Source organism: Tachypleus tridentatus, chromosome 2 (genome assembly GCF_004210375.1).
Source record: "Tachypleus tridentatus isolate NWPU-2018 chromosome 2, ASM421037v1, whole genome shotgun sequence".
In the NCBI taxonomy this organism is placed as follows: Eukaryota; Metazoa; Arthropoda; class Merostomata; order Xiphosura; family Limulidae; genus Tachypleus; species Tachypleus tridentatus.
Genome location: NC_134826.1, coordinates 61,095,133 through 61,120,285, shown reverse-complemented (window position 1 = coordinate 61,120,285; position 25,153 = coordinate 61,095,133). Strand labels below are relative to the sequence as shown.

The 25,153-nt window shown below is 35.8% G+C and overlaps 2 protein-coding genes across 12 annotated transcripts in view; one reads left to right on the top strand and one right to left on the bottom strand.

The window, feature by feature from the left end:
- Positions 1–15,310, top strand: part of LOC143243949 (uncharacterized) — an 85,336-nt gene extending 70,026 nt beyond the window's left edge. For all 11 annotated transcript variants that reach the window (XM_076487806.1, XM_076487802.1, XM_076487803.1 and 8 more), the window contains 2 exons: positions 9,071–9,215; positions 15,186–15,310. In XM_076487806.1, coding sequence (XP_076343921.1) covers positions 9,071–9,215; positions 15,186–15,303 — 263 coding nt within the window. In that variant the 3' untranslated portion in view covers positions 15,304–15,310. The remainder of the gene's footprint in view (positions 1–9,070; positions 9,216–15,185) is intronic.
- A 7,478-nt stretch (positions 15,311–22,788) lies between these two features.
- LOC143243947 (protein SET-like) overlaps positions 22,789–25,153 on the bottom strand; it is a 41,518-nt gene continuing 39,153 nt past the window's right edge. Inside the window, exon 7 of the mRNA XM_076487798.1 lies at positions 22,789–24,163. Within this exon, the coding sequence (XP_076343913.1) occupies positions 24,135–24,163 (29 nt within the window). The 3' untranslated portion in view covers positions 22,789–24,134. The remainder of the gene's footprint in view (positions 24,164–25,153) is intronic.

Here is a 25,153-nt window from a genome sequence, read left to right as displayed (position 1 = left end):
AAATGGATCAAATGTGGCCACCAAAACCATTCATAATTATACCTGCAGCAATTAATATCTCAGTCTTAAAATCAAAGTGAGGTGTTTTGTAGGAGGTTAGAATCCACTAACGCTAAGGTCAGTAACGAAAACGGTCAATGTCACGCGGACAATAGTATGAAAAATAACCAAGAGTGATCTGCATTTCGAAAAACCAACAGAAAAAGCGATATCTGCTTCCACAGTGTATTAGTTCAAATATATCCGTCATATCACCGAAATCGGACAGTTGAAACAGGTGCTTGAAAACTACCGTCCTCGAACTATAGATGTACAGATTATGAAAAGCTTCAAGGAGGAGGGATATGCATTGAACGTGACAGGCTTACAGTGGAGCATTTTTTAATAGTTGATGCTAAGATGGTGGCATGGACTGAAACAATGTCGTGAGCAGTGGCGAACTGGCCCGCTCGGTAACCAAGCAAAGTCCCAGTGCCCGCCCTCCTAGATTTCTTCAGATTTTATAATTTATCTCTTATAATATTTAAACCCGAGTTCATCAATTAAAACCAGCGTCCTTCCAATATTTTACCCCCTTCTTGCCAGTGGTAAATATAAAACACGTTCATAGCTTCTTGAGGGGAAGTGTTTCAAACGGCTAAACACAATACGTTTAGTACACCACTTGTCGATTTTTAGAACTTTACTTATAAACCGACGGGGACTCCCAATAACTTTCCACGTTTCGGTCTGTCCACGCATGAATGAATATGACTGTGTGTTGCGTCGGCGTACATACAAGTTACAGTACCACACTTGTCTTTTGACAATCACCTCATAGCTCTATGCTTGTATAAAAAAATCTGAGAAAAATCGCAAACTGACTGCACAGTATGAGCAGTCCTGGGCGTATTGTTAATGTATACATTATACATTAACATTATAAATAATGCTGTACAAGAGAAGATAAGCCAGTGTGTGCCAAAGGCACAAATCTTTTAAAATGGTGAAGCTAAAGGAGTCTGCAAAAGTCACTAGAAATATTGAATTAGTATTTGTCATTCAAAGTACTCAGTTAAATAATAATGAACAGTTCTCGGGGAAGTAGACTTTTTCAATAAAATGCTGTACTAAAGTCTAGCTTTGCTTGAATAAATATAAACTTGATCACATTATTATTTCGTAATAGTGAAGTAATAATGGTAGTTTATTTTTGCCAGTGCATTGGTACCTCGGTTCTCGAACTTAATCCGTTCCAGAAGGCTGTTCAAAAACCAAATTAATTTTTCCCATAAGAAATACTGTAAATTAAATTAATGTGTTACAGACCTCCAAAAATTACCCATTATGAAGCATTTTAAGTAAAAATATTACTTATTTATACCTGTATAATAATATTTATATGCATAAAGTCAACCACAAAAACTATAAACAATGAAAAACAATAAATGAAAATTTAACTGCACTTTACCTGTACTGAGAAGAGCTGATGGCGTAAGTGAAAGGTGGTGAGGAACGTGGAGAGTAGGAGGGTTATTATTGTTTGGAAGGGGAGTCACCTTCCATAAAAACGTCAGGTAACTCTCCTTCTGGGGTTCTTTCTCTTTTCTGTCTCTTTGCACCGCTACAACCTGGTTGAGACTCACTGGACCTATTTCTCACTAAAAACTTGTCTAATGAGGTTTGTTTCTGCCTGAATTTTAAAATATTTCTGAAGTAAGACATGGCATTGTCATTGAAAAGGTTTATGCTGCGATTTGCTACAGCTTTGTCAGGGTGAAAATTTTCCACAAAACTTTGTAACTCTCCCCATTTTCCACACATTTTCTTGATCAGTGAACTAGGAACATCCTCCCTTCCCTCCTCCTCATCTGATGACACTTCCTCAGTTGCCTTCTGTTGCTGCTCCTTCTGAAGGTCTTGGAGTTCTTCCGTGGTGAGCTCAGTGTTGTGGTCTTCCATCAACTCCTCCATATAATGACACTCACATTAAAGCCCATACACTTGCCTAGTGAGACAATATCCTTGACAACAGGCTCAGCCTCAAAGTCTCTATCTGCTACTGAGTCTTGCCACAATTTCTTCCAGGCTGAGTTCATGGTCATCAAAGACACTTCCCTCCAGGCTTTGTCTATGATCTTCAAGCAATGGAAGATATTAAAGTGATTTTTCCAGAACTCTCTGAGGGTTAACTCTGTGTCAGAGGTCACTTCAAAGCACATTTGAAACAGTGCTTTGGTGTAGAGTTTCTTAAAGTTCGATATGACCTGCTGGTCCATGGGCTGAATGATAGGTGTCGTGTTAGTGAACAAGAACCTCATCGTAATGAAACTGTACTCCTCCACCAACCCGTCCTCCAAGTCTGGTGGGTGAGCAGGTGCACTGTCCATCACAAAAAGGGTCTTAAGTGGCAACTGTTTTTCCGTGAGGTAATTCTTTACACTTGGGGCAAACATTTCATGGACCTACTCCATAAAAAATTGCCTGGTTACCCATGCTTTACTATTAGCCCTCCACATGACAATTAGTTTACTTTTCAGGACCTTATTTTTCTTAAAAAACCCTCGGGTTCTCTTAAGCAAAGGCTTAAGTTTTAAGTCCTCACTTGCATTACTACATAACAATAGAGTTAGCCTATCCTTCATTGGCTTGTGTCCTAGCAGTGACTTCTCCTCCTTGGTGATGTAGGTCCTCTTTGGCATTTTCTTCCAAAAGAGACCTGTCTCATCACAGTTGAACACTTGTGGGAGAATAAAACCCTCATCTTCTACATAGTCCTTAAATTCCCTAATAAATTTATCAGTAGCGTCTTTGTTAGAACTGGCACCCTCCGATGTCTCACCACACTATGTATGCCACTTCTCTGCCTAAATTTTTCAAACCACCCCTTGTATCAGCACTCGTTCCAGGGGTGTTTTTCAGGAGCTCAGCATGCAACTGCTTTGCTTTATCACAAATGAGGGTCTCAGAAATCACCAGCTATCACCAGCTGTTTTTCGTTTACCCAAATCAACAACAGTTTTCCTACCTCTTCCTTTGTTTGTGATCTTTGTTTCGTAAGTACTGTCACTCCTTTTGCAACATCAGCTCCTTTGATGACCTCTTTATTTTTCAGTATGGTGAAGACTGTAGACTTCTCCATACCAAACTGTGTAGCAAGGTCAGACAGGTGAACACCACTCTCATACTTCGTTATGAGATCTTTTTTCACCTCTATTGTAGCTCTAACAACTTTTAATTTTGGTTTGCTACTTTCATTATCCTTCTTTTGACCCCATGGTGGCTTATTTAATCAGAATATTTAGAAAAACAAGAACGTTCACAGCAGATTTTAGCGGGAGTGAGGACTGAGCGACAGGTGCGGGTAAAATGTTTTGGGCAAGCTTGGCGTGGGCCGAAAATGGTCGAAGGGTCGTTCGGGTCATCAGTCTGGTTATTTCGAGGGTTAGGGCCAAGACAGCTTGGTTCGGGAACCGAGTTTATGTTCGACAACCGAGACCTTTTTTTTCTCAAACAATATGTTCCAAAACCGAATTGTTCGAGAACCGAAATACCACTGTATTCGTGTTTATTATAGGTCTATCAGGCAAAGAAACGTCTTTTTTCCTGAAAATGTTTACATACTCAGCTACAATTCCTAAAAGAAGCCAGACATGACCATATGGTTATTGCGCTTGACTCGTAATCTTAGGGTCGCAGGTTCGAATCTCCGTCACATAAAACATGCTTGCCCTTTCAGCCGTAGGGGCGATATAATGTGACGGTACTCTCACTATTGGTCGGTAAAAGAGTAGCTCACGAGTTGGTGGTAAGTGGTGATGACTTACCCTCTAGTCTTACACTGCCAAATTATGAACGTCTAGCGCAGATAGCCCCCGTGTAGCTTTGGGTTAAATTCAAAAACAAACAAACAAGACTACAAGAAGCAATACTGTATGACAGTTGTGGGTTTTAAAGTTGTTTACCAGCGTTCTAATGTACTGTTATCAAAAATTGTTGTAAAAAATATTTTTGCTCGCTAGTTGGCTAGTAGAATGCTTAACAAACCCTCATATAACAAGCTGAATACTTATTATAATGTCTACAGTTTGTCGGTCATAGTATTCGAAATTTCGAGACTATATCGCAAAGAAATTGTAAACGTAAAACAGAACCTCGTGTCTGTAAAATTTTTTTTCTTCCGGTATCAATATTAAATACATGTTCTTGTATTGTGTACAATACAATTTTTTTTCGACTATTAATTTTTTTGATAAATATCTTTTAGATATGTATAAAATTTCTGTGGCGCACGTACATTTGATAATTACTTTAGGCCCTGTACTAAGTGATAAGAGGACCTGATGACCAGTATAACTGATGACTGGAGGTCTAGTTGATAGTGACACTATCATGACGTATTGTAACCGGATGATGGCCAATTTTGGTCAAGATTGGCAGTGGACTGGTGTTTAAGGTGCTCGACTTGTAATATGAGGGTCCTGGATTCGAATCTCCGTCACACAAAATATACTTGCCCTTCTAGCTGTGGGGGCGTTACAATGGGACTGCAGACTACATTAAAAAGTATCTGACAAAGTACATATTGTTTATAACTTCCTTCTGATACTTTCCATCATTATATGTTTCTCGAAGCTGAGGATAATCAAAAGAAGACTGTGTGGCCTGTAGAAAACTGGGCATTACAGAGCTTTCATAAACATTGAAACCAGCATTCTGGATGAGACACCAACCAGTGAAGTCATAGAAATCCTCCCTAAATCGTTTAATAAATTCAAAAACTGCTGGTGTATTGAATTCAGATTTTCGGATACTGTTAATGTCATAAACGTTGGATATTTACGTGAATATGTTATGCACATATAGGACGAGAACGTACTAATATACATGGATTTTCATATTTATGGACACCATACCTCCGTGAGGAACTATCCTTTTACATGTGAGTTTCGTATACCACTGAACATGTTAATATCGTAAATGTTTTTATTTTAAAATAAACGTAATATTACTCTCATTAGAGTTTTGTTTCTTCTTGGCAAGTTATGGATTTTTTCAATCATAGTCTGATAATACGTAAATACAATACGCAACGCAATTTGATATATTTCTCACAAATCACCAATGGAATGACCGTAACAAGACTTTGCCAGTGTTCTCAAGGAGGCCCCAGTCCGCCACTGGTTATGAGGTTCCCAAATCGTTTTAAATATAATATATTTAACTTCTGTGTTGCACCACCGTTTTATTATAATTCGAAATCGTGGATAGAATTCAAGTAGAGACGAAGAAAGGTAGATGAAGATTGAGTTAATTGATGCGAAATTCATTATAATGTACCTCATCTTGCGTGGTAACAACGGTGTTATCTGAATTAATGGGCTAACCTGACGATGATCTTGGAAGGTGGAAACGTTGTTTTCTGCTTTATTAGTAAAAGTGTTAAAACCCATACCAGCCGTTTTTAGATACATTAATATTGTCCTACTGCACCTCTGAAATATTTGGCATAACATACTTTTTAATTTAATGAGCTATTATTTAATATGTTATTGAAAATTAATTGGTAATTGCATTTAATTAGTCCATAAACAAATAACTTTGATCTTTATACAGATATTTATCGGTTATACATATACGAAAGAAAGTGTCTGTACCCCTGCATCCTGAGTAGTTTTTTGCTCATACCTTAAAAAGTATCACGATTAGGCTAATAGACGTATCGTATTATAAATATTATACACACATCTACACAAATAAACTGTTTATAAACAAATAACCAAAAATTGGAGGAGCAGAAAGTGTTCGTACATTTCAGAACGTGTGAAAAAAACTGATATTCACGTAAATATTTTGTTTAGTTTGGCGAATAAACTACATTATACCATTCCAGAACTAGACACTGGGTTCATAATTATTGAAATTTAGCCAGCAAAAAATGTACTTCCGGCAATTTAGCGCCGTCTCCGTCATTATCTGCTTGGTCATCATGGCGAAAGGAAACAACTGTCTGGTGATTTAAAAAACCGAATTATTGTAAAATACAAGTCTCGTGTGTCTCTTTCCGGTATTGCTACACAACTTAATGTGCCGAAATCTACTGTTCAAAGCATAATTGCCAGGTTTAAGCTTACAAGATCAACTGCTAACCTCCTTCGTTCCAGACGCCCCACCAAAATTCCAGAGAGAACCAAGAGAAAGGTTCTCAGAGAAGTTAGTAGGAACCCTCGTTTAGCACGTTTAACTGGTAAGGGAAACTGGGGTTGAAGTAAGCACCTCTACAGTTACGAACATGTTACGCTCTTCTGGGTTCAAAGCATGCCGTCCTCGTAGAACTCCATATTTAAAGCCTGTTTATTTAGAAGCACAATTGAGGTATGCAAGAAAGCATGTAGATAAACACTTTACCTATTCTTTGGTCGGACGAAACTAAAATCGAGCTTTTCGGCCACAATAATGTTGGCTATATTTTCCGTAACAAAGGGGAACGAAATCTTCCAAAGAACACCGTCCCTAGAGTTAGACACGGTGGTGGCTCGATCATGCTATGGGGTTCCTTCAGCTCTTCTGGTGTAGGTAGCCTTCACCGCGCACAATGGAATCATGAAAAAAGAAGAGTACGTTGATATATTAGGCACTTATATCAAAAATGATGCTCGGAACTTGCGACTTGGGCGTCGTTGGATCTTCCAGCACGACAATAACCCTAAGCACACATCGAAATATGTGCAATCCTGGTTGCAGATGAACCATATAAGCGTTCTGGAGTGGCCATCACAGTCACCCGATCTCAACCCAATTGAAAACGTCTGGCATGAGTTGAAGACCAGGGTTCATCAACGTCATTCGAAAAACTTGCAAGAGTTGGAGGCCTTCTGTAAAGAAGAATGGAAGAAAATACCAGTCGAGTACTGTCAAACGATCATGGAGGGCTATGATTAGAGATTGCTTCAAGTAATTCATCTGAAAGGCTACACAACTGACCATTAAAGTAGATGCACGAACACTTTCTGCCACTCCTATGTTTTGCTCATAAACAGTTTATTTGTCGTTCAGTTTATATAAAAAATTATGTAGATGTGTGTTAGTAAAATATTTTTAATATATACCATACTTTCACTATCCTGGTCGTGATACTTTTGAGGTTATGAGGAAAAACTACTTACGACCCAGGGGTACGAACACTTTCTGTCGAAACTGTAGGTTCTTTGTATCGTCTCTATTGTAGCAGCACCACCAGCGATGGGATCAGTATGTACTCCTTTTCTGGACAACCTAGTATCACAATGCCCCCCACCCTCAGTGGCACAGCGGCATGTCTGTGGACTCACACCGCTATAAACCGTGTTTCGATACCCATGGTGGGCAGAGCACAGATAGCCCATCGTGTAGCTTTATGCTTAATTCTAAACAAATAAACAGTATTACAGTTACATCTAGTGATGCCGTTGTGAATTACCAACAATATGACACTGTTCTTTTAATCCCGTCTTATAGTGGTTCGTTTTGTGAGCACGTGATATCTGGTATTACAGGTAAAGTTTTTCTTATCAACATGCGCTTGGTGGTGAAAGTAATATTTCAGGTTTGCACCATATTAAAACTCAGGGCATTTAGCGTTGTTTTGTTCATATAGTGGTAAAAGAGAGATTTCAAATTATAGTTTTTGAAAACATAAAAGCCAGAGCACATTTAGCAATGTTTTTGTTCATATAAAATATACCCCATTAATCTGATTTTCAATGTGCCAGTTTGTTATTCAGCTATTCAAGATGAGCTAGTCCTCACTAAGTTTGTCTGATAGACTTCTGATCAATGTAAAGTAATGGATCTTTTATAGGTTGACTTGTAAACAGATTACAAAAAGTATGTGTAATTGTTGTTCACTTTTTGTTACAAACAATGAAAGAAAACAGTCTAACAAGTGAATATGTCTTCGTTGTTGAAATGAAGTACAGAACAGGCTAATCTCATCTTCAAATGTTCAATATATGCTTAATTTGCTCTAAGATTTCTGTTTATTTGTACTCCAATAATTAAAATAATCAGGCCCAAGTGTGACCTGATGGAATTTGAGAGCCTATTAAATATGTTTTGCACATTCATCTGCCAGTTGAATTATAAGGTTTTGTTTGTTTTGAATTTAAATTGTCATAACAGCAAACTTAGCTGACTAAGTAACTGAATGGAAAGTTATAAGCATATGGGTTTGAGTAGATTTCGTATACGTATTTTATACCTAAATAAACAGAGAAAATCCATAGCAATTGTATTTAGAGTAATATTTTATTTTAAGGAAATTACACGTGGGTTAAGTGTTGTCTAAATGAGATACTTTCCAATTAAAAAATAAAGTTGAAAGCAAAGCCAGTCGTTACGTACTGACTTGCCCCCCTTCAGTGGCACAGCGGTATGTCTGCAGACTTACAATGCTATAAACCAAGTTTTGATACCCGTAGTAAGCAGTGCACAGATAACCCATTGTATAGATTTGTGCTTAAATATAAACAAACAAACTTAATAAAAACGAAGGTTAATTCTCTGAAGATGGACGTTCCTGGTCAAATTCTGTAGTTTTCCGATTATTAAGCGTAAATTTCAATTATAGTTTCCGAGGTTTATAGTACACTTACTGTAGCTGACAAAAAAAAAAAAAATTCTGTCTCTTAGGGTGTCGGTTTATATAGTTAAAGGCGAAATTTTCGAATGATAAACAAATGTTCGTAAACATGCTAGCGTTTCCGTAAAACAAATATTGTTGATTCTTACTCTCAAGAATCTTCTACAAATTTATAGAACAGGCAGGACTTACGTAATACACACCCATCAATATACGTCACATGCATCAAACTGAAACACACGTTTAAAATAAACGTATAACGGTAAATCCATAATACAGTTGTTGTTGTTATTTTCTAATACACTATCGTAATGTTTGAAGGTATGAGCAAAATAAAAATGAAAATAATAACCTCTTAGTAGTGATTAACTGAAGTACGGTGAAACCATAGATACTGATGATGTAACGTTATAACTTGTTTATAATTAATTTTACCTCTGAGCTGTTTTTTTTCTTCTTCTTAATATATAGCTGCACTACATCAGCCTTCTCCTCACTGTCCGTTAGTAGCTGGGGATCCCCCACCTCCGTATCAATTAGACAATTCTTACCCTTTGCTGTTTGTTCCTAACCACGAATATATAACCATTCCAGTTTCAAGTCCATCCAACACCAGGTAAACCACTCCTATGCCTCAATTTTCATTAAAATAACTGTTCGACTCGTGTGTACAGTTCTCTATTTACTAAAGTAATTGTTTGACTTGTATATATACAGTGTTTATAATATTTTAAACAGTTCTCTGTTCACTAAAATAACTATTTGACTTATGTGTACAGTTTACTATCTGTTAAAGTAATTGTTTAACTTATACTTACATTTAAAACAGTTGTCTGTTTTGTAAAATAACTGTTCGACTCGTGTATACACTTTTCTATTTACTAAAGTAATTGCTTGACTTGTATATATACAGTGTTTATAACATTTTAAACAGTTCTCTGTTCACTGATATAACTGTTTGACTTATGTGTAGAGTTCTGTATTTGCTACAGTGGCGAGAAAACAAAATGAACGTGACATCATCCAACATGGTTTTATTGGTCCGAACGCTGTTTTACTCATATATACAGTTCTTTGTTGACTTATGGTTGTGTTTACTTAAGTAAATGTTTGATTTATGACTGTAACTGTTCCGTATTCACTAAGCTAATTGTTTGAATATATATATAGCACTTGTTTGTTCATTCAAATAATCGTTTGACGTATGCATACAGCAGTTTTCAATAGATTGGACAAATGTTCTAGTGCAATGCCTAGCTTAAAGAAACAAATTAGAGGCCAAGTGTGTTAAGGCGTGCGACTCGTAATCTGAGGGTCGCGGGTCCATCCCCTCGCGCTAAATATGCTCGCCCTCCCAGCCGTTGGGGCGTTATAATGTTACGGTCAATCCTACTATTCGTTGGTAAAAGAGTAGCCCAAGAGTTGACGGTGGGTGGTTATGACTAGCTGCCTTCCCTCTAGTCTTACACTGCTAAGTTAGGGACGGCTAGCACAGATAGCCCTCAAGTAGCTTTGTGCGAAATTCAAAAAACAAACAAGCAACAAATTAGAAATAATTAAACAAAATATTGTATTAAGTCACAAGTTCCTCAAGACATCACAACTAAAGAGGGTTATTTTTTCGAAAAAACAACAACAATCACATGGGTAAATAACATCATTTATAAAATATAGGCCAATGGAGTTGTACCGAATGATGTCATTGAATAAAACTTTGTTTGTGAATATCTATTTCTTAAACTTGATTTACAAACGCATTTTACACTTATAAAAAAGGTCCGATATAGCCAGGTGGTTAAGGCACTCGACTCATAATCCGAGGGTGTTGGGTTCAAATCCTTGTCACACCAAATATGCTCGCCCTTTCAACCGTGGGGGTGCTATAATGCGATACGTGCGCATATCAGTGCATAAATTTTAAGTAGTTTGGTTTGTTTTGAATTTCGCTAGCCGTCCCTAATTTAGCAACGAAAGACTAGAGGGAAGGCAGCTAGTCATCACCGCCCACCGCCATCTTTTGGGCTACTCTTTTACCAACGAATAGTAGGATCGACCATCACATTATAACATCCCCACGTTTGAAAAGGCAAGCATGTTTGGTGTGTCGAGGATTAGAATCCTCGACTCTCTGATTACGAGCCGAGTTTCTTAACCACCTGGTCATACTGGGCCTGTCGGTTAATGGTTTCATTTTGAGTTTACTTACTAATTATAAGTAACAGCTTTTACAATAAGGAAACATATTGTTAAGCGTTATGACTGTTCAATTACTGGTGCGATCATTCTTAAATACACCAGTTTTAACGGGGATGAAGGTTTTAGTATTTTAATCAACATTCTACAGTCTAACACTGTATTAAAATATTGGAACTGATAGTGGTTACGTGCGCATATCAGCCCATGAGAATTGGCAGATTATTTGTAACCATTCTATTAACTGTAACATTTTTAATACATTGTTAGATCGTTGATTGCTGACTCAGATAGTAAAACCTTTAACGCTAAAATTTGAGTACTCGAGAAAGATCACAGCAGTGATCGAAACCTCGTGCCTGTTTTTAAAATATGTTTTCCTCACTGTGTAAGCTGTAACTTATAATAAAAATATATTTATGACAGTTAATTTATCCATTAACATAAATACTAAATCAGTGTTAAAACCAAAAGAATTCCATAATTAATTCCACAAAATCAGTTTATGAGTAGTAATACAATACACAAGAATTCAAAAATGCCTTTTCATCTGGTGTCATCAACCACAAAAATTAAACATTTTGAGGCTTAAAACTATATTTTAATGAACAACTATATAAACCGATGAAAATCTGCTTTCAACTACTGTTGACGTAAAAATATTTTGTCTTAAAAAAGATTACTAAGTTTATAAAGTCTTAAAGCTTTCTAATTTGTAAAAGTATGGCGGCCATTAAATGCTGTGGAAATCCACATACAGTGATCGTAATAAAACATTTCTGGTTAAGCGTCAAGTGCATAAAACCTTTTTTTTTTTTTCTTGTAGGTGTTAGCTCCCATGAGGCTATGCAAGTTTTACTTCTTACAAAATAGTTCTGTTGTCTTTTTAATTTCACTTTTTTATGTATGATTTGACAAATTTATGGAAAAACATTACCCACCAATCATTCGCCAGGAAATAAGTTTTTGATTTTCTTTTTCTATGAGTGAAATTATCATATGATAGATGCGACGATTTCAGCATTTAGTAAGTTACGGGTTTCAAATAGAAATACTAATAAAAGAAAATATAAACATTTATTTACCACATTCAATTGTTTCCTTGTAGTCAGTAATTCTAATAAATCATATATGTCCTGCATGCCAGTGATAGATGCTATTCACAATCATTCCAAGTGTTAACATTAATTTCTTATTGTTGTGAAGTCACTTTGCTGGATCTCTTTTAATATGTCTATCGATGTTAGAGCGGTAATTTTACGGAATTACAACACTGAAGTACGTGGGTTCGTTTCCTCACGACGAACAGAGCTGAAAGATCGAATATGGCTTTGCTCTATAGCAAACTCTATTAATTTTGTCAACATTTAGAAAAAATAATCAATAATAAGAACCACTGTACAAAAAACTTTTAAGTACTGAGTTGGTTGATGAAAAACACAACTGTATCATGTACACGTTGTAAGAATATTTTGTACCATAAAAACTAGGTTTAGTTCAGTATCGTGTGAAGGCATACTCGATATGTCTAGTTTTCCTTTACGCTTTCAGTACTTTTTTCTATCTTAGTTCTCCACAGTAGTACAGTGATATGCCTGGTAGATACCGGGTTTTATTACAGATAGCCCTTTGTGTAGCTTTGCGCATAATAACAAATAAAAAGTTCCATCGTAGTATTTCTAAAATAATGGATATATTTGATACGTTTATTTTTTCTTATTGTTGGTCAACTTCTTTTAATTTGTTAGAACCTCACAAAAATAGTTTTGTTTATATCAAATCCTCTTTTACACGTTTTGTATCACACCAGCTTTATAAATCTACTGCACTGGTAGCTTTATCACTTAACGATCTTTTAGAAAATACCGAAGCTTTTCCTTTCTCATATTTTTGCTCATTTATTTTCACAATATCACCACCTAAATATGATATGGTAGTTGTTAAAACATCGTTCTTCATCAGAGAACTCAGTTTCTTTTATAATGTCAATTTTAATGACATCACTATAAGCATATTTCTGAATAATTTGTGTAGGGCCAATGCTTAAAATAATACTGAGGCGATATTGCACTCCAAAGCATAAATTTCAGTTCTCGAAAACGGACAAAAAAACAGTAAGTTATTTTAACTCTTGCTGAGGGATATTGCATGAGAATTAGATATAAGAATAGTCGATAACTGGGTGCATTTTGGGCCTGTTTGTTTGCTCGACAATTAAGTCTGTCCTAATTCAGATCACATCGCCACATTTTTATGTAATAATTTAGGGTGCTAACTAGAGCCCGGCATAGTCAGGTGGGTTAAGGCGATCGACTTGTAATCGGAGGATCTCGGGTTCAAATCTCCGTCACACCAAACATGCTTACCCCTTCCGGCGTGGGGTCGTTATAATGTGACGGTCAATTCCACTATTCGTTGATAAAAGAGTAGCTAATGAGTTGGCGGTGGGTGGTGATGACTAACTGCTTTCCCTCTAATCTTATACTGCAAAATTAGGGACGGCTAGCGCAGATAACAAAACATCTTGCTAACTTTGTTCAGTAATCCTATGGTGAACCCGACTCTCATTGAACGATGTAAATTACTTTCAAGTGATTCATAGTTTCCAATTATTTTTTAAATATTATTTCATTAACATAATCCTCACGCACCAAGACAAAACATGTTCTCATCCGAACAACAGACATGGGAGGTATAAAACTTGTTAAAAGCGCAAATTTCTACAGAGAGCTATCATTAAACTCTCTGCCAACTGCGGGATCGAAAGTTGAATCTTTGTGTTATAAACCCACAGTGTTCAGTAGTAAAAAAACGTCATAACATATCCCGACATTAGAGCTATATATGAAAGTAACAAGTTATTTTAGATATATAAATAGTAAATGATGTGCTAGAAACAGCTAGTCAAAATGAACTCTTATTTCTCAATCATTCCAAAAGCCCTCCAGTGATACAGCGGTAACTTCTGCGGACTTACGCAACTAGAAACCGGGTTTCGATACCCGTGGTGGGCAAAACACAGATAGCCCATTGTATAGCTTTGTACTTAATTTCAAACAAACAATATCATTTCAGAAATATATAAAAGTTGTATATACTTCACTTTATGATTAAAGTATAGAAAAAAAAAAAGTGTAAAACATTTTTATTTAACAAAACAGATGAATGACTTTGTAGCTCTTCCAGTTGGTCGTAGTATTTTGATAAAATAGTGCAACGCTCGAGATAAATTTATCTGTACGTTCAAGCGATTGCAGGATAATTCCTTCAAAAGTAATTATAACCATTCCTAAGAATGGTTATTCATAATCTTACAGAACAGAATTGAAACTAGAAATGAAGGAAAGTAAAAAATGTAATGTCCTGGAAGGACTATTACAAATTTAAAACGATAGCTTGTACCTCCATGCTTTTGTCGTGGTTAATATAATGCATAATTTAAAGTAAGCAAGCGAATGACGTCGGATTCTTAACTACAACCTTGGAGTTAACCAATGAAACAAATGTACAAGACATGGGACAGGAACACAATATTGTTGAAAGACCAAAGCCAAAGCTGTATTACCGACATTTATGGTTATATTAGCATAGATCCATCTGTCCAAATGTATCAGAGTTAAGCCAACTTACAATTTCCACACTGTGGAAATGACTTTCAAAATAAATAAAGTCCTTTGCGATGTAATGCATTAACATCGAAGGTTTAACTTGCAACTCGATAGTAGTTTCCTTGAATTGTATTTAACACACGTTGATTATGAGTTAAGAAATATTTTATTTTCTCTACGTTTCTGATTTCTAGTTCCATTTTTCATCATTATCAAAGGTAAAGGAAAATATACTTGCAAGGTAAACATAAACAACGTAGTTGTTATCCTTCCAACAACTGTGTTATTCTATTTATCGGAACAATTCCTGACTATGTTACAAGTGTTTGAATATGTGTGTGTTTTTTCTTATAGCAAAGCTATATCAGGCTATTTGCCAAATCTACCTAGGGGAATCAAACCTCTGATTTTAGCGTTGTAAGTCCGAGACTTACCGCTATACAAGGAACTTATTTAAGTATATTTGTTTTTCTGCGACTCAATGAATACTAATGGAATTTTCTCAAGGGTTTGAAAATCACCTGTTTTCGTTTTCTCGTCCCAAATATTTATAGTTTTATTTTGAATTAAGCACACAGCTACACAATGACTATCTTGCTCTGACCAACATGGGTATCAAAACCCGGTTTTTAGCAGAGTCCACAGAAACACTCAGGGACAGAACAGTGTTTAGAGACATACACAAATGATGGTACTATATTGATGTTTAACAGAGATATTTATTTATATTATTATTATTTTGATTACAGGTTCCTAAACCTAAACACAATTTTATTTGTTTTTAGTTTTTCTCGTCCCTTTGGAAGTCCAACTTTGGCTCGAGCATCAAACGCGTCTGACAATGATCACCTCTCAATCAGAAATGATGGAAACGCCGATATTTACTGTTCAATAAAATTCTGAAAATGTACTTGATTCATTTATTTTATCTTGTACTGTTTTATATCTAAAACAGACAAAAATGGCGCTGGTGAAGACAGTCATTCTTGAGCGTGACGATCAAATGCTTGATAGATGGCGCTTGATAATGTTATATTAAAAGATTTTAATAAGTTATAAGATTGACAGGTGACTCGAATGTTTGTCAAAAATAAATATACAACTTATTAATTGTAAAATTTCTAATTTTCAATTGTTGCAACTTTCATAGTTCAAAACAATTGATTGAAGATCTACTTCTTTTAGAAATAAAAATCTCAAAATGAAAACGATTTCAGCATTTGCGCATTCTCGTTGTTTAACGTTAAGTTTGCACAATTTACTCTTGGAATTTCACACGTTGAACTTACCCAAATTATATATTATGACATCACTAAAAATCTATTAACTTAAATTAATTATAAATTACTAATCAGTAAACATACAAATGCCAAAAATCTTTTGTGGTTTGTTTCCTGTTTACTAGATAATTGTAATGATAAACAGTTTTGAATGAATTATACAGTCTCGAGAACATGCAAGTAGAGTTTTCAATTGTGCTACGTTTTCAAGTAATTTGATAACACTCTCCATACAGGCAGAGGTTCTATTAGCTGCCGAAAATATTCAGTGCTTTGACATCAAGAATCAGTGGATCGTGGGTTTGAACCTTGTATACGAACGAGCCTTTCACCGACTTTCCATGTTAAAAATTATTGCCATAGCAGTTTTGAAGAATACGTATATTAGACAGGGAGGTAGGAAATACAATATAAAGCTGTCTGTCAAAATACTATATGCACATTCTCGTGGAATATATTTCTGTAAAGTTTAAAACTCCAGTATTTTCCAATGGAAGGCCAGCTGATACTTGAAGGTTAATAATGCCTTTATTTTCTATTGGGGATGACCAGCACTGACGCCAGGAAACCAAGCACCCCAAGAAATATAGCATTATTTTTTCGAGTATATAGTGCTATTCATTTTCAGTCACGACTCGCCTTTAATTCTTCGTAGATATCCCTGAAAGCTGCATCATTAGTTCGATACACTCGCTTTGTTTGTAAAATATTTTCACTTTTGTTTATTCCGTTTTCATTTTCTTTCATTTTTTGTAATTACGCATATCTTTTGTTGAGACTTTTGCTATTCTGTGGATCATACCCAATACTCTTAAGAGAAATCTGTACACATGAGATTAGCATAGGTGTCACTGCAAGTTATGAAATTTGGAGTTTGTTTTTTTTTCGTGAAAAATATATCTAGGATTGAATACATTATATTAAAAATAAATTTAAATATACAAATAAGCAAAACACACAACAAGATAACCTAACATTAAGTCACAGTGGAACGGAATGTATCAGAACTACACTTGGCAATGGCATTTACAAGTAGTTGATGCTTCAAAAATCGATCACTTCTGGAAGTGTGTGTAACGTCCTTTTGTGATGCAAAATAATATTCATACACTTAAATATGAAGTTTAGAATTCAAAAGAAAGGGATATCCCTTGTAGGTTATAATATTAGAAAACAAAAGAATGTGCATGAACTTGGGGTACCAGCATTATGCAGGAGACCTACAACTCAAAATCCAGCCATGATAAGCAGTGTGAGACACCATATAATATATGAGAATACAATAATACAAAGGTATACTTTAAAAGATGTCTACTTGCTTCAGGCAAAACTAAACAACACAACCAAGAATGATTTCCATTTGTAAAAGAAACACAAGCCATGTTGAATATGTCCATTCAAATACCATGTACCTTATGCAGCTAAAGAATGAAATGGGTGTAGTGATGTTTAGGTTTTTTCATAGCTAACAGGAAATATCAGTCAGTCACAGTAGCAAGTACCATGTGATTAATAATTGTAGATAACATAAAGGAGGCCATAACCTCAAGATATCATCTGGCCTACCAGCAAAGAGCACTGATATTGTATTCATTATTATATCATGTGCGTCATACACCAATACCCCAATTGGTGAAACATGTATTATACCTAGAGTAAACAAACGCAGCTATAACAAAGTCAAGTTAACAGTTTTCTGAACCATGTATTATGTAAAAAATTGCACAGACACATAATTAATCATAAAATTTGAAAAATGCTAAGGTTAATAATGCATGGTATGTATGCATATCATAGAAATGCTCTTTATAACTCCTTGGGAGAAAAGTTTTTGCCACAACCACAAGTCCCTATAAACAAGGCTAAACAAATATTTTATTCAACGTTGAAAGGTGTTGGTGCAAAAGTTGTGAACCATTTCATGTAGGTCTCAGGAATAAGCAATGGAAAGATTGATCTTGAGTTTGGAATGTCTGGTCATATATTCTGTTAAAGACTTGTAATAGGAGAAACTCAGGGATTCAGCTTTCCACCAGAATAGTTATCAGTACAGTAAACATGGCAGTAGAGATCAAGAATAGTGATATTACTAGTGTCAGTTATACCACAGTTCATCCAGGAGTAAATACACAATTGCCACAACATCTGAGAATGCTAATTTTAATGGTTACCTGGATTCATTACAGCAGCAGAATCTCAGTGGCTCATTGGTTGTACTTAAAAGAGCAGATAACAAGTTGGCTAAAGAGAGAAACAGATGATGTATGTCCAAATAAACAATAGTTGTGCAGGATGCTATGGACTGTTATGGATGAAACCAGTGCTGAGATTCAGCCTTCACAGAGTGCACGGTTGTCTCCAGCAGTTGTTGTTGGGAAGAAGGACAGACTTTTTTTTTTTTTAACTGAGCAACTGTATCCATATTGATGCCTTTCCACTTCCATATAAAGATGGATGTTCTGATGCAGTGGGATAGGTATCCAGTTTTTCATTACTTTAGACTTAACATCCAGATACTGCCAAGTTGAAATGGGTGAAGAGAACAGACATTTGCCTGCTTTCAGTACTTGAGATGCTTTATATCATGCCCTCAAGAATGAGTAATTTCGTTGTTTGGTGTTTATTTAGAGAAAGCAACTATGCTATCTACACCATAAAGCCAGTAAAAAATAAAAGTAAAATTATTAAAATATGTAAAAATGAACATGTTAAAACAAAACAGATTTCAATATTTGAATTAAGAAATGACCCTTAAAAATTTAAAAACAAAACTCAGACGGACAATGTGATCATCACCAATGACATTTTCCAACGTCAAGGGTGAATCCATGGTAAAAGCATGTCTAAAATGGTGCAGTTGCTCATGGTTGTTGGTTTGTTTTTTAAATTCTTCCAAAGCTACATGAGAGCTATCTGCACTAGCCGTTCCTAATTTAGCAGCGTAAGACGAGAGGGAAGGCAGCTAGTCATCACCATCCACTGCCAATTCTTGGGCTACTATTTTACTAACAAATAGTGGGATTGGCTGTCACTTTATAATGCCCCCCACAGCTTAAAGGGCAAGCATGTTTGGTGCAAGGAAGATTCAAACCCTTGATCCTCAGATTACAAGTCAAGAGCCTTAATCATCTGACCATGCTGGGCCTCTCACAGTTGTAATGACGACACAACAGTAAAATGTTGGCTATTCTAGTATCATAAGCTTTCTCGATGTAAAAAATACAGAAACAAAATGTTTTGTTTGAGAATGGATTCCCTAGGTGATGTTTCAAGTCGAACCAGGTGGTCCACAGTGGAGCGCTGTTGTTGGAACCCACACTGGGTGGGCGAGAGGTCGTTTGATACGAGGAACCAAACAAGAAAATAGTTAATCATCCTCTTCAATATCTTAGAGACAGCTCATCAAAGCAATTGGACAGTAGTTTGAAGGAATCTTGGGATCCTTCCCAGGCTTAGAAAAAATGGAGGACAATAATGCAGTGCCAAGAATCAGGAAAAACATTCTCCTGCCAGATCCAGTTAAAAACAACCAGAAGAATAACATGAAAGGCTGGAGAGAGATGGTGCAGCATCTCATAATGAATATCATCAGTTCCGACTGATGTACTGCCAGAACAATGAAGAGCAAGCTTGACTTCCACCAGTATAAAGGGGCAATCAAAATCACAGAGACAATCAGTCCAAAAGAAAAGAGGTGATCACTCAACCCCAGTCTTGATAGCTAAAGAGATGGGAGATGAGGCAAAATTGCTAATGTATGAGAAAAGCTTACACTGAGAGTATCAGCAATGCTCTGGGCATCAGCAACGTCTTGGCCATCAGAGAGAAAGATCAAAAGGGGGCAAAGTATACTGTCCACTGACCTTCCAAATCTTGTCCTATATGACTTTGTAACTGGCGGTAAAAAGAGATGCTAGTTGTGAACTTAATTCAAGATCCTTTGTGGCTTTGACGTCTTACCTGTCATGCACATGCATGGGCCTGCTGTAAAGTGATGTGGTTTGAAAGTGAAATATCTATGAAGGATATCCCAGGCCTATATTTGAACCTTCCATTACATGTGGCAGGCAGGATTTCACCATGAATGAGGATACCATGAGAAATGTGTTGAGGTTTTAGGAATAGATTTTGCAGCTGCTTGGACAATAAAGTCAGTTCCTGCTGCCATACAGTTGTCTATCAATGGTTTACAGATGATGGCAGGGTCAAATGCTGAGAGAGCAGTGAAAGAGGGCCAATTGGTCTGATCCAACTTCCACTGTGGAATGTGGGTCGGGTGGAATCAACCACAGCCAATCTCCCTCAATATGATAGGAAAATGATTCTTGCCCCATGAGTCATTGTCAAACCTTCAAGAGAAATGAAAGAAAAGTGAAAGGGAGCAGACAGAGAGATCAATGGCAATAAAACTAACTAGGTGCATGAAAATAGGTACAAGTACCAGTACTAAAACAAAAAAGGGTATGATCCAAGAGCATAGCTCTACAGAATGACCTCTCTCATCAATATCAGCACCACCCCAGAAAGGATTATTTTCATTAAAGTCCTCCAGGACCAAAAAGGAAAACAGTATTTGTTCAATGAGAGTTACAAGGTCTGACTGATCATAGGTCTCCTCAGGAGACAGGTAGAAAGAAAAACAGTGATGGTACCACTCAAGGAAACACAGATGGCTACAGCCTCCAAGGGTAAGAAATGTTATGAACCATTTTCAAATACTGTAACTTTTCCTCCACCCACTGAGGATAAGAATTAAAGTAAGAAGGATGAGAGCCAATACAATTAGCAAAATGAGGGTCCATTTCATACTCATAGGCATCCTGGTCCTTGCTACCCCAACATGATCGCTTCAAGTGACTGAGCCACTGACATTGGAAACATCTGAGAAGATTTGGAATATATGGCCACACCCTGCAATTCAGATAACTCATCTTGATTGTGACAGGTGGACACGGTGATGTAAACATCACTAGTTAGCATCATAATTTCATCTTTGCAAGTGGAGATGTATCTCACTTCAGAAACTCATTGAGTAGAAAAGCAGCAAGGACCTCTGACTTAGGGATGTTCTTCAAACCCTTCTCAACAATGTCTCCTTGTGACAAATTCAAAGTGGCATGGGAAGTCACCTCAGTGGGTGTATCCCCAATAGCCTTCGAATGTAAGGAGTTCAATGTGTATTGGAGTAGATGTTTCCACCAAGATGTCCCAAGAATGCAGCTTTATGACTGAGTTAGAAAACCAGCAAGCCACTCTTGTCCCTTCTGAATAAAAAAGGCCAAAAGTTGCCCTAAAGATTTGTTTGATAAAGAATGTAATATCAGAGAGTGAGGTGCAGGTGTTGAAGAAGTTGAGTATTGCTGTTCAGAATCTTCAAGATCTGGTCACTTACTTATGATCTGTTTTTATTATTTCATTTTTATTTTGGGTTGAGAGATCTATAATAGAGAAAGAATATTTCGGAGTCCACTGACCTCACCCACCATGGAGCACGATGAAGGGATGCACTACAGTGACAAACAAGGACACTGCAGCAATGCCAGGGTTTCATGAGCACTATACCCAAACACCAGCATCAGATACAATGTCCACAACATCCATTGAAAACATCCAACGCTGGTACTTGTCTAAGTGGACCAGCCAATTGACCCTGAGGGGCCACCTCAAGGCCACTCGTCTACAGGAATTCAAGGCCAATAGTGTCTTAGGGTTGGACCTCTCAACCACCAGGATCTTCTCTTCCCCTTCACAAGTCATCACACACGGCAAACAGCAAACATGTGGATGGATATTTAGATTCCAGAGGAGGTAAACTGAAAGTACAGAATCTTCTTAATGAATGAGGGAGGTCCCCCTCATTATGTACAGAAATTCATACTGAGGGAAATGAGTAGTTATCCCTCCACCTTTGAAGAGCTAGGGGAGATTTCATCAAAGAAAAATGCTCAGTCTTTGTTGATGTCATCTTAGTTCTTGACTACTCTTTTGAATCTACTGCCAAAAATTGGAGCATGTTATTTCAGTAAATTAGATAAGCAGTCTTGAAGTTGAAACCAAGGAAGTGTTCATGCATAGGCAAATGGAGTTTACGAGATGTGGAGAAATGGAGTTTATATTAGTCTTTGCAAAGATTGCAATGGTGCAAGACTGGTCTCACCTGATGACCAAACAAAAAGGTTCCAGTTTCCTTGGTTTTGAGTCATATTATGTACCTTTTGCAACCATGTTTTCCAAAAACTGCTGTATCATTCACTGTTAGCATGATGAAACAATATCTTTCTAAATACTGATGCCATTAATTGTGAAATGGAGTAGTGTTAAAACCTGTCTGTTAATTGAAATTTACTGATTACTGGACACTATATAGGAGTCAAAGATTTATTTTGTTTTTCACCAGATGCAAAAGTCAAAAAATAATTTGTGATACAGAAGCCTAATGCATTCCATGATTGGCTGCACTGTCTGCTGTTGATTGCAGTTTCACCTATTCAAGACTCATCAACACAGCTTTTGTTAGGAAAACCAAAGAAATACCATTAGACCTCTTATAATGGTGAAATGTATATAATATCTATGGACTTTTGTTTCTGAATTTTGCACAAAGCTACATGCACTATTTATCCCTAAATTAGCAGTGAAAGACTACAGGGAAGGCAGCTAGTCATCACCATCAACTATCAACCCTTGTACCAACAAACAGTAGGACAGACCTTCACATTGTAATGCCCTAATGACTGAAAATGCAAGCATGTTTGTTGGGACAGCGAATCAAAACTGATTATGAGTCAAGCTCCCCAACCACCTGGCTATGATGAGGGTTTGAATCTGATTTACTTCACCATATAGTAAACTAAATTAATTTGTGTATTTTAACAATGTTGTAACATTTTTTCACATTTGTTACTCAATATCATAAGGAAGCATAGCTCCACTCACTTCCCACAATGGTTTATATGTTTTTTAAAGCCATGCAAATATCCTTTATATTACTGTCATTTGTTATTTTCAAATATTATTATTATTATTCACTCCTCAGAGGATCTATGTGAACCCTGCATGGCAGAGAAGCCACATCTGCTGCATATCATAAAGAGAGAGACAAGCCATAGCAAGTTTTATAAGATTTACTACGAATCACATCCATGTTTACATCATCAACATACTCAGTAAGAACTCAAATACAATTGACTGCTATGAGAACAAAGGCAACCAACCATATGGAAAGTGGACAATGATGGATAAAAACCATGAAAAAATTAAATTGTTTACTTGAATTTTCATGATTTGACAATAAATGTTTACACATTGATGGCCAAAATTTTCAATATATATATATATATATATATTTTATTGTTTTTTTTTAATTTATTTTAGATAGATAAAATATATTTTTATACTCTCATTCCCAGGATTAAGGTGTGATTTTTTAACACACATAATAAAAATGGACATAAACTATTCTGTAACTTAGTCTCTCATGAACACCAAACATTTGCTTTAAGTAAATTAAAAAATACTGCTATGAGATAATTTCAAAGTCTACCAAAAATAGAAAAGAATTGGCTGATAACAAATTTAACACAAACAAAAAGCAAGTGGCCTGCAAGATGATTACATCAACTAGAATTTTCTGGTTAAAAACTGACTGCTAACTCATTTTGGAGAAAACTTACCTTTCTGGTAAATCTACAAATCAAGTCCAAAAGCTACAAATACTTAAATTTGTTTAGATAAAATCCTGTTAACATGCTAATATGATTTTTTCACTGTTTCATTCATTGTGGTCAAATATGAAGTTTAAACATTTCTTCTAAGTTTATTACTGAAACAATTGTGTACTGTGAAGAGTAAAAGAAAAGGCTACAATACTGGTAAATTAAATGACTCAAATTTGATGTCTGAACCTTTGATATATAGGTAATGGCAGTTTTGAAAAACAGAACTATTTTTGGTTAAGTTTTTTTTTTTCACAGGCAACAGATAATTCAACTTGTAGCCATCTCAATTTGTACACTGATAAATTCATCTTGGTTCTTACAAGCTGACTAAATTTATCATGTCCACATATACGAGACAAGACATATACATAAGATATAATGGGACCATACAAACCTAACTATGAATGTGGAATAACAAAGGCACGATATCTAACAAGAATGAAGAAAAATCACTTGTAATTCCTCTATTCAGAGATAGACAAAAACTGTTTGAAATGGAAAAACAGAAAAATGAATCAAGCAAAAGGAAAATATATACACAAGTTTATTTGATTTTACATATAGTTAGAAAAACTAATTTTTTATTGCTGCTTTTTGTTTCATACACTAAAATGGTGGATGCCAATTAATTAACAAAACTTGCTGAAAGATGAAGTAATAAAGAATCTTCTCTGTAAAAACAAACCTGGATGTCATGAGGCTTTCATAAGAAACATGTTTTGTGTCTTGATTGCATTCATTCACCTTTACCTCCTTCTTCCTCTCCTGTAAAATACAAGTGATTTATCAAACACAGAAAAAAACAAAAAAAACCCCATTAACCATAAGAATGAAAATTTTTGAAGTAACTTTCAACATAAACATGTTTCATATTTCGAGTATGAAGAGGTTTTATGTTATTCAAATTAAGAACCTTTTTTTAGTTTTAGTTAGAGTCCTCATTTAGTTTTCATGTTTTAAAGAAAGATTGAATAATACTTTTTTGTTGAATTTCGTGCAAAGCTACACGAGAGCTATCTGCACTAGTCGTCCCTAATTTGGCAAGGTAAGACTAGAGGGAAAGCTGCTAGTCATCACTGCCAACTGCCAAATCTTAGGGTTACTCTTTTACTAACAAATAGAAGGACTGACCATCACATAATAGTGCCCCCATGGCTGAAAAGGTGAGTGTGTTTGGTGCAACAGGGATTCAAACCCCTAACCCTCAGATTACAAGTCGAAAGCCTTAACCCACCTGGCCATGCTGGGCCCTTGAATAATACTATGAATATACATAAAAAGAAATACATAATCAGATAAGTTCTGCACTTAAAAAACAACTACAAACTATTTTACTACCTATAAATGAATAAGAAAAAAACTATAAAGTAAAACAACATATTTCATTTAATAAATATCTCATCAGTGTCAAATAATACCTTTATTGTTCATAGAGTGACACTGTAAACAAAGAGCTAAACAAGCAGAAAACTCTAAAAATAATAAATATTTTGAAATCAAACATAGAAATAAACCAGTCAGACCAAACATATTTAGTTTCCAAATTTATATAAACTTTAAATCTGATACTATTTTCAACTTTCACACTAACCAAAACTGTGTTTTCTCTTCTCTGTTGGGTTGATAATATATATATGTGTGTGTGTGTGTGTGTGTGTGTAAAATACTGAACACCATGCAATTTTGACACTGAAATATAAAATGGCAAAAAAAAAACACAAAAACCTAGCAATAATACAGAACTAAATTTTTCTT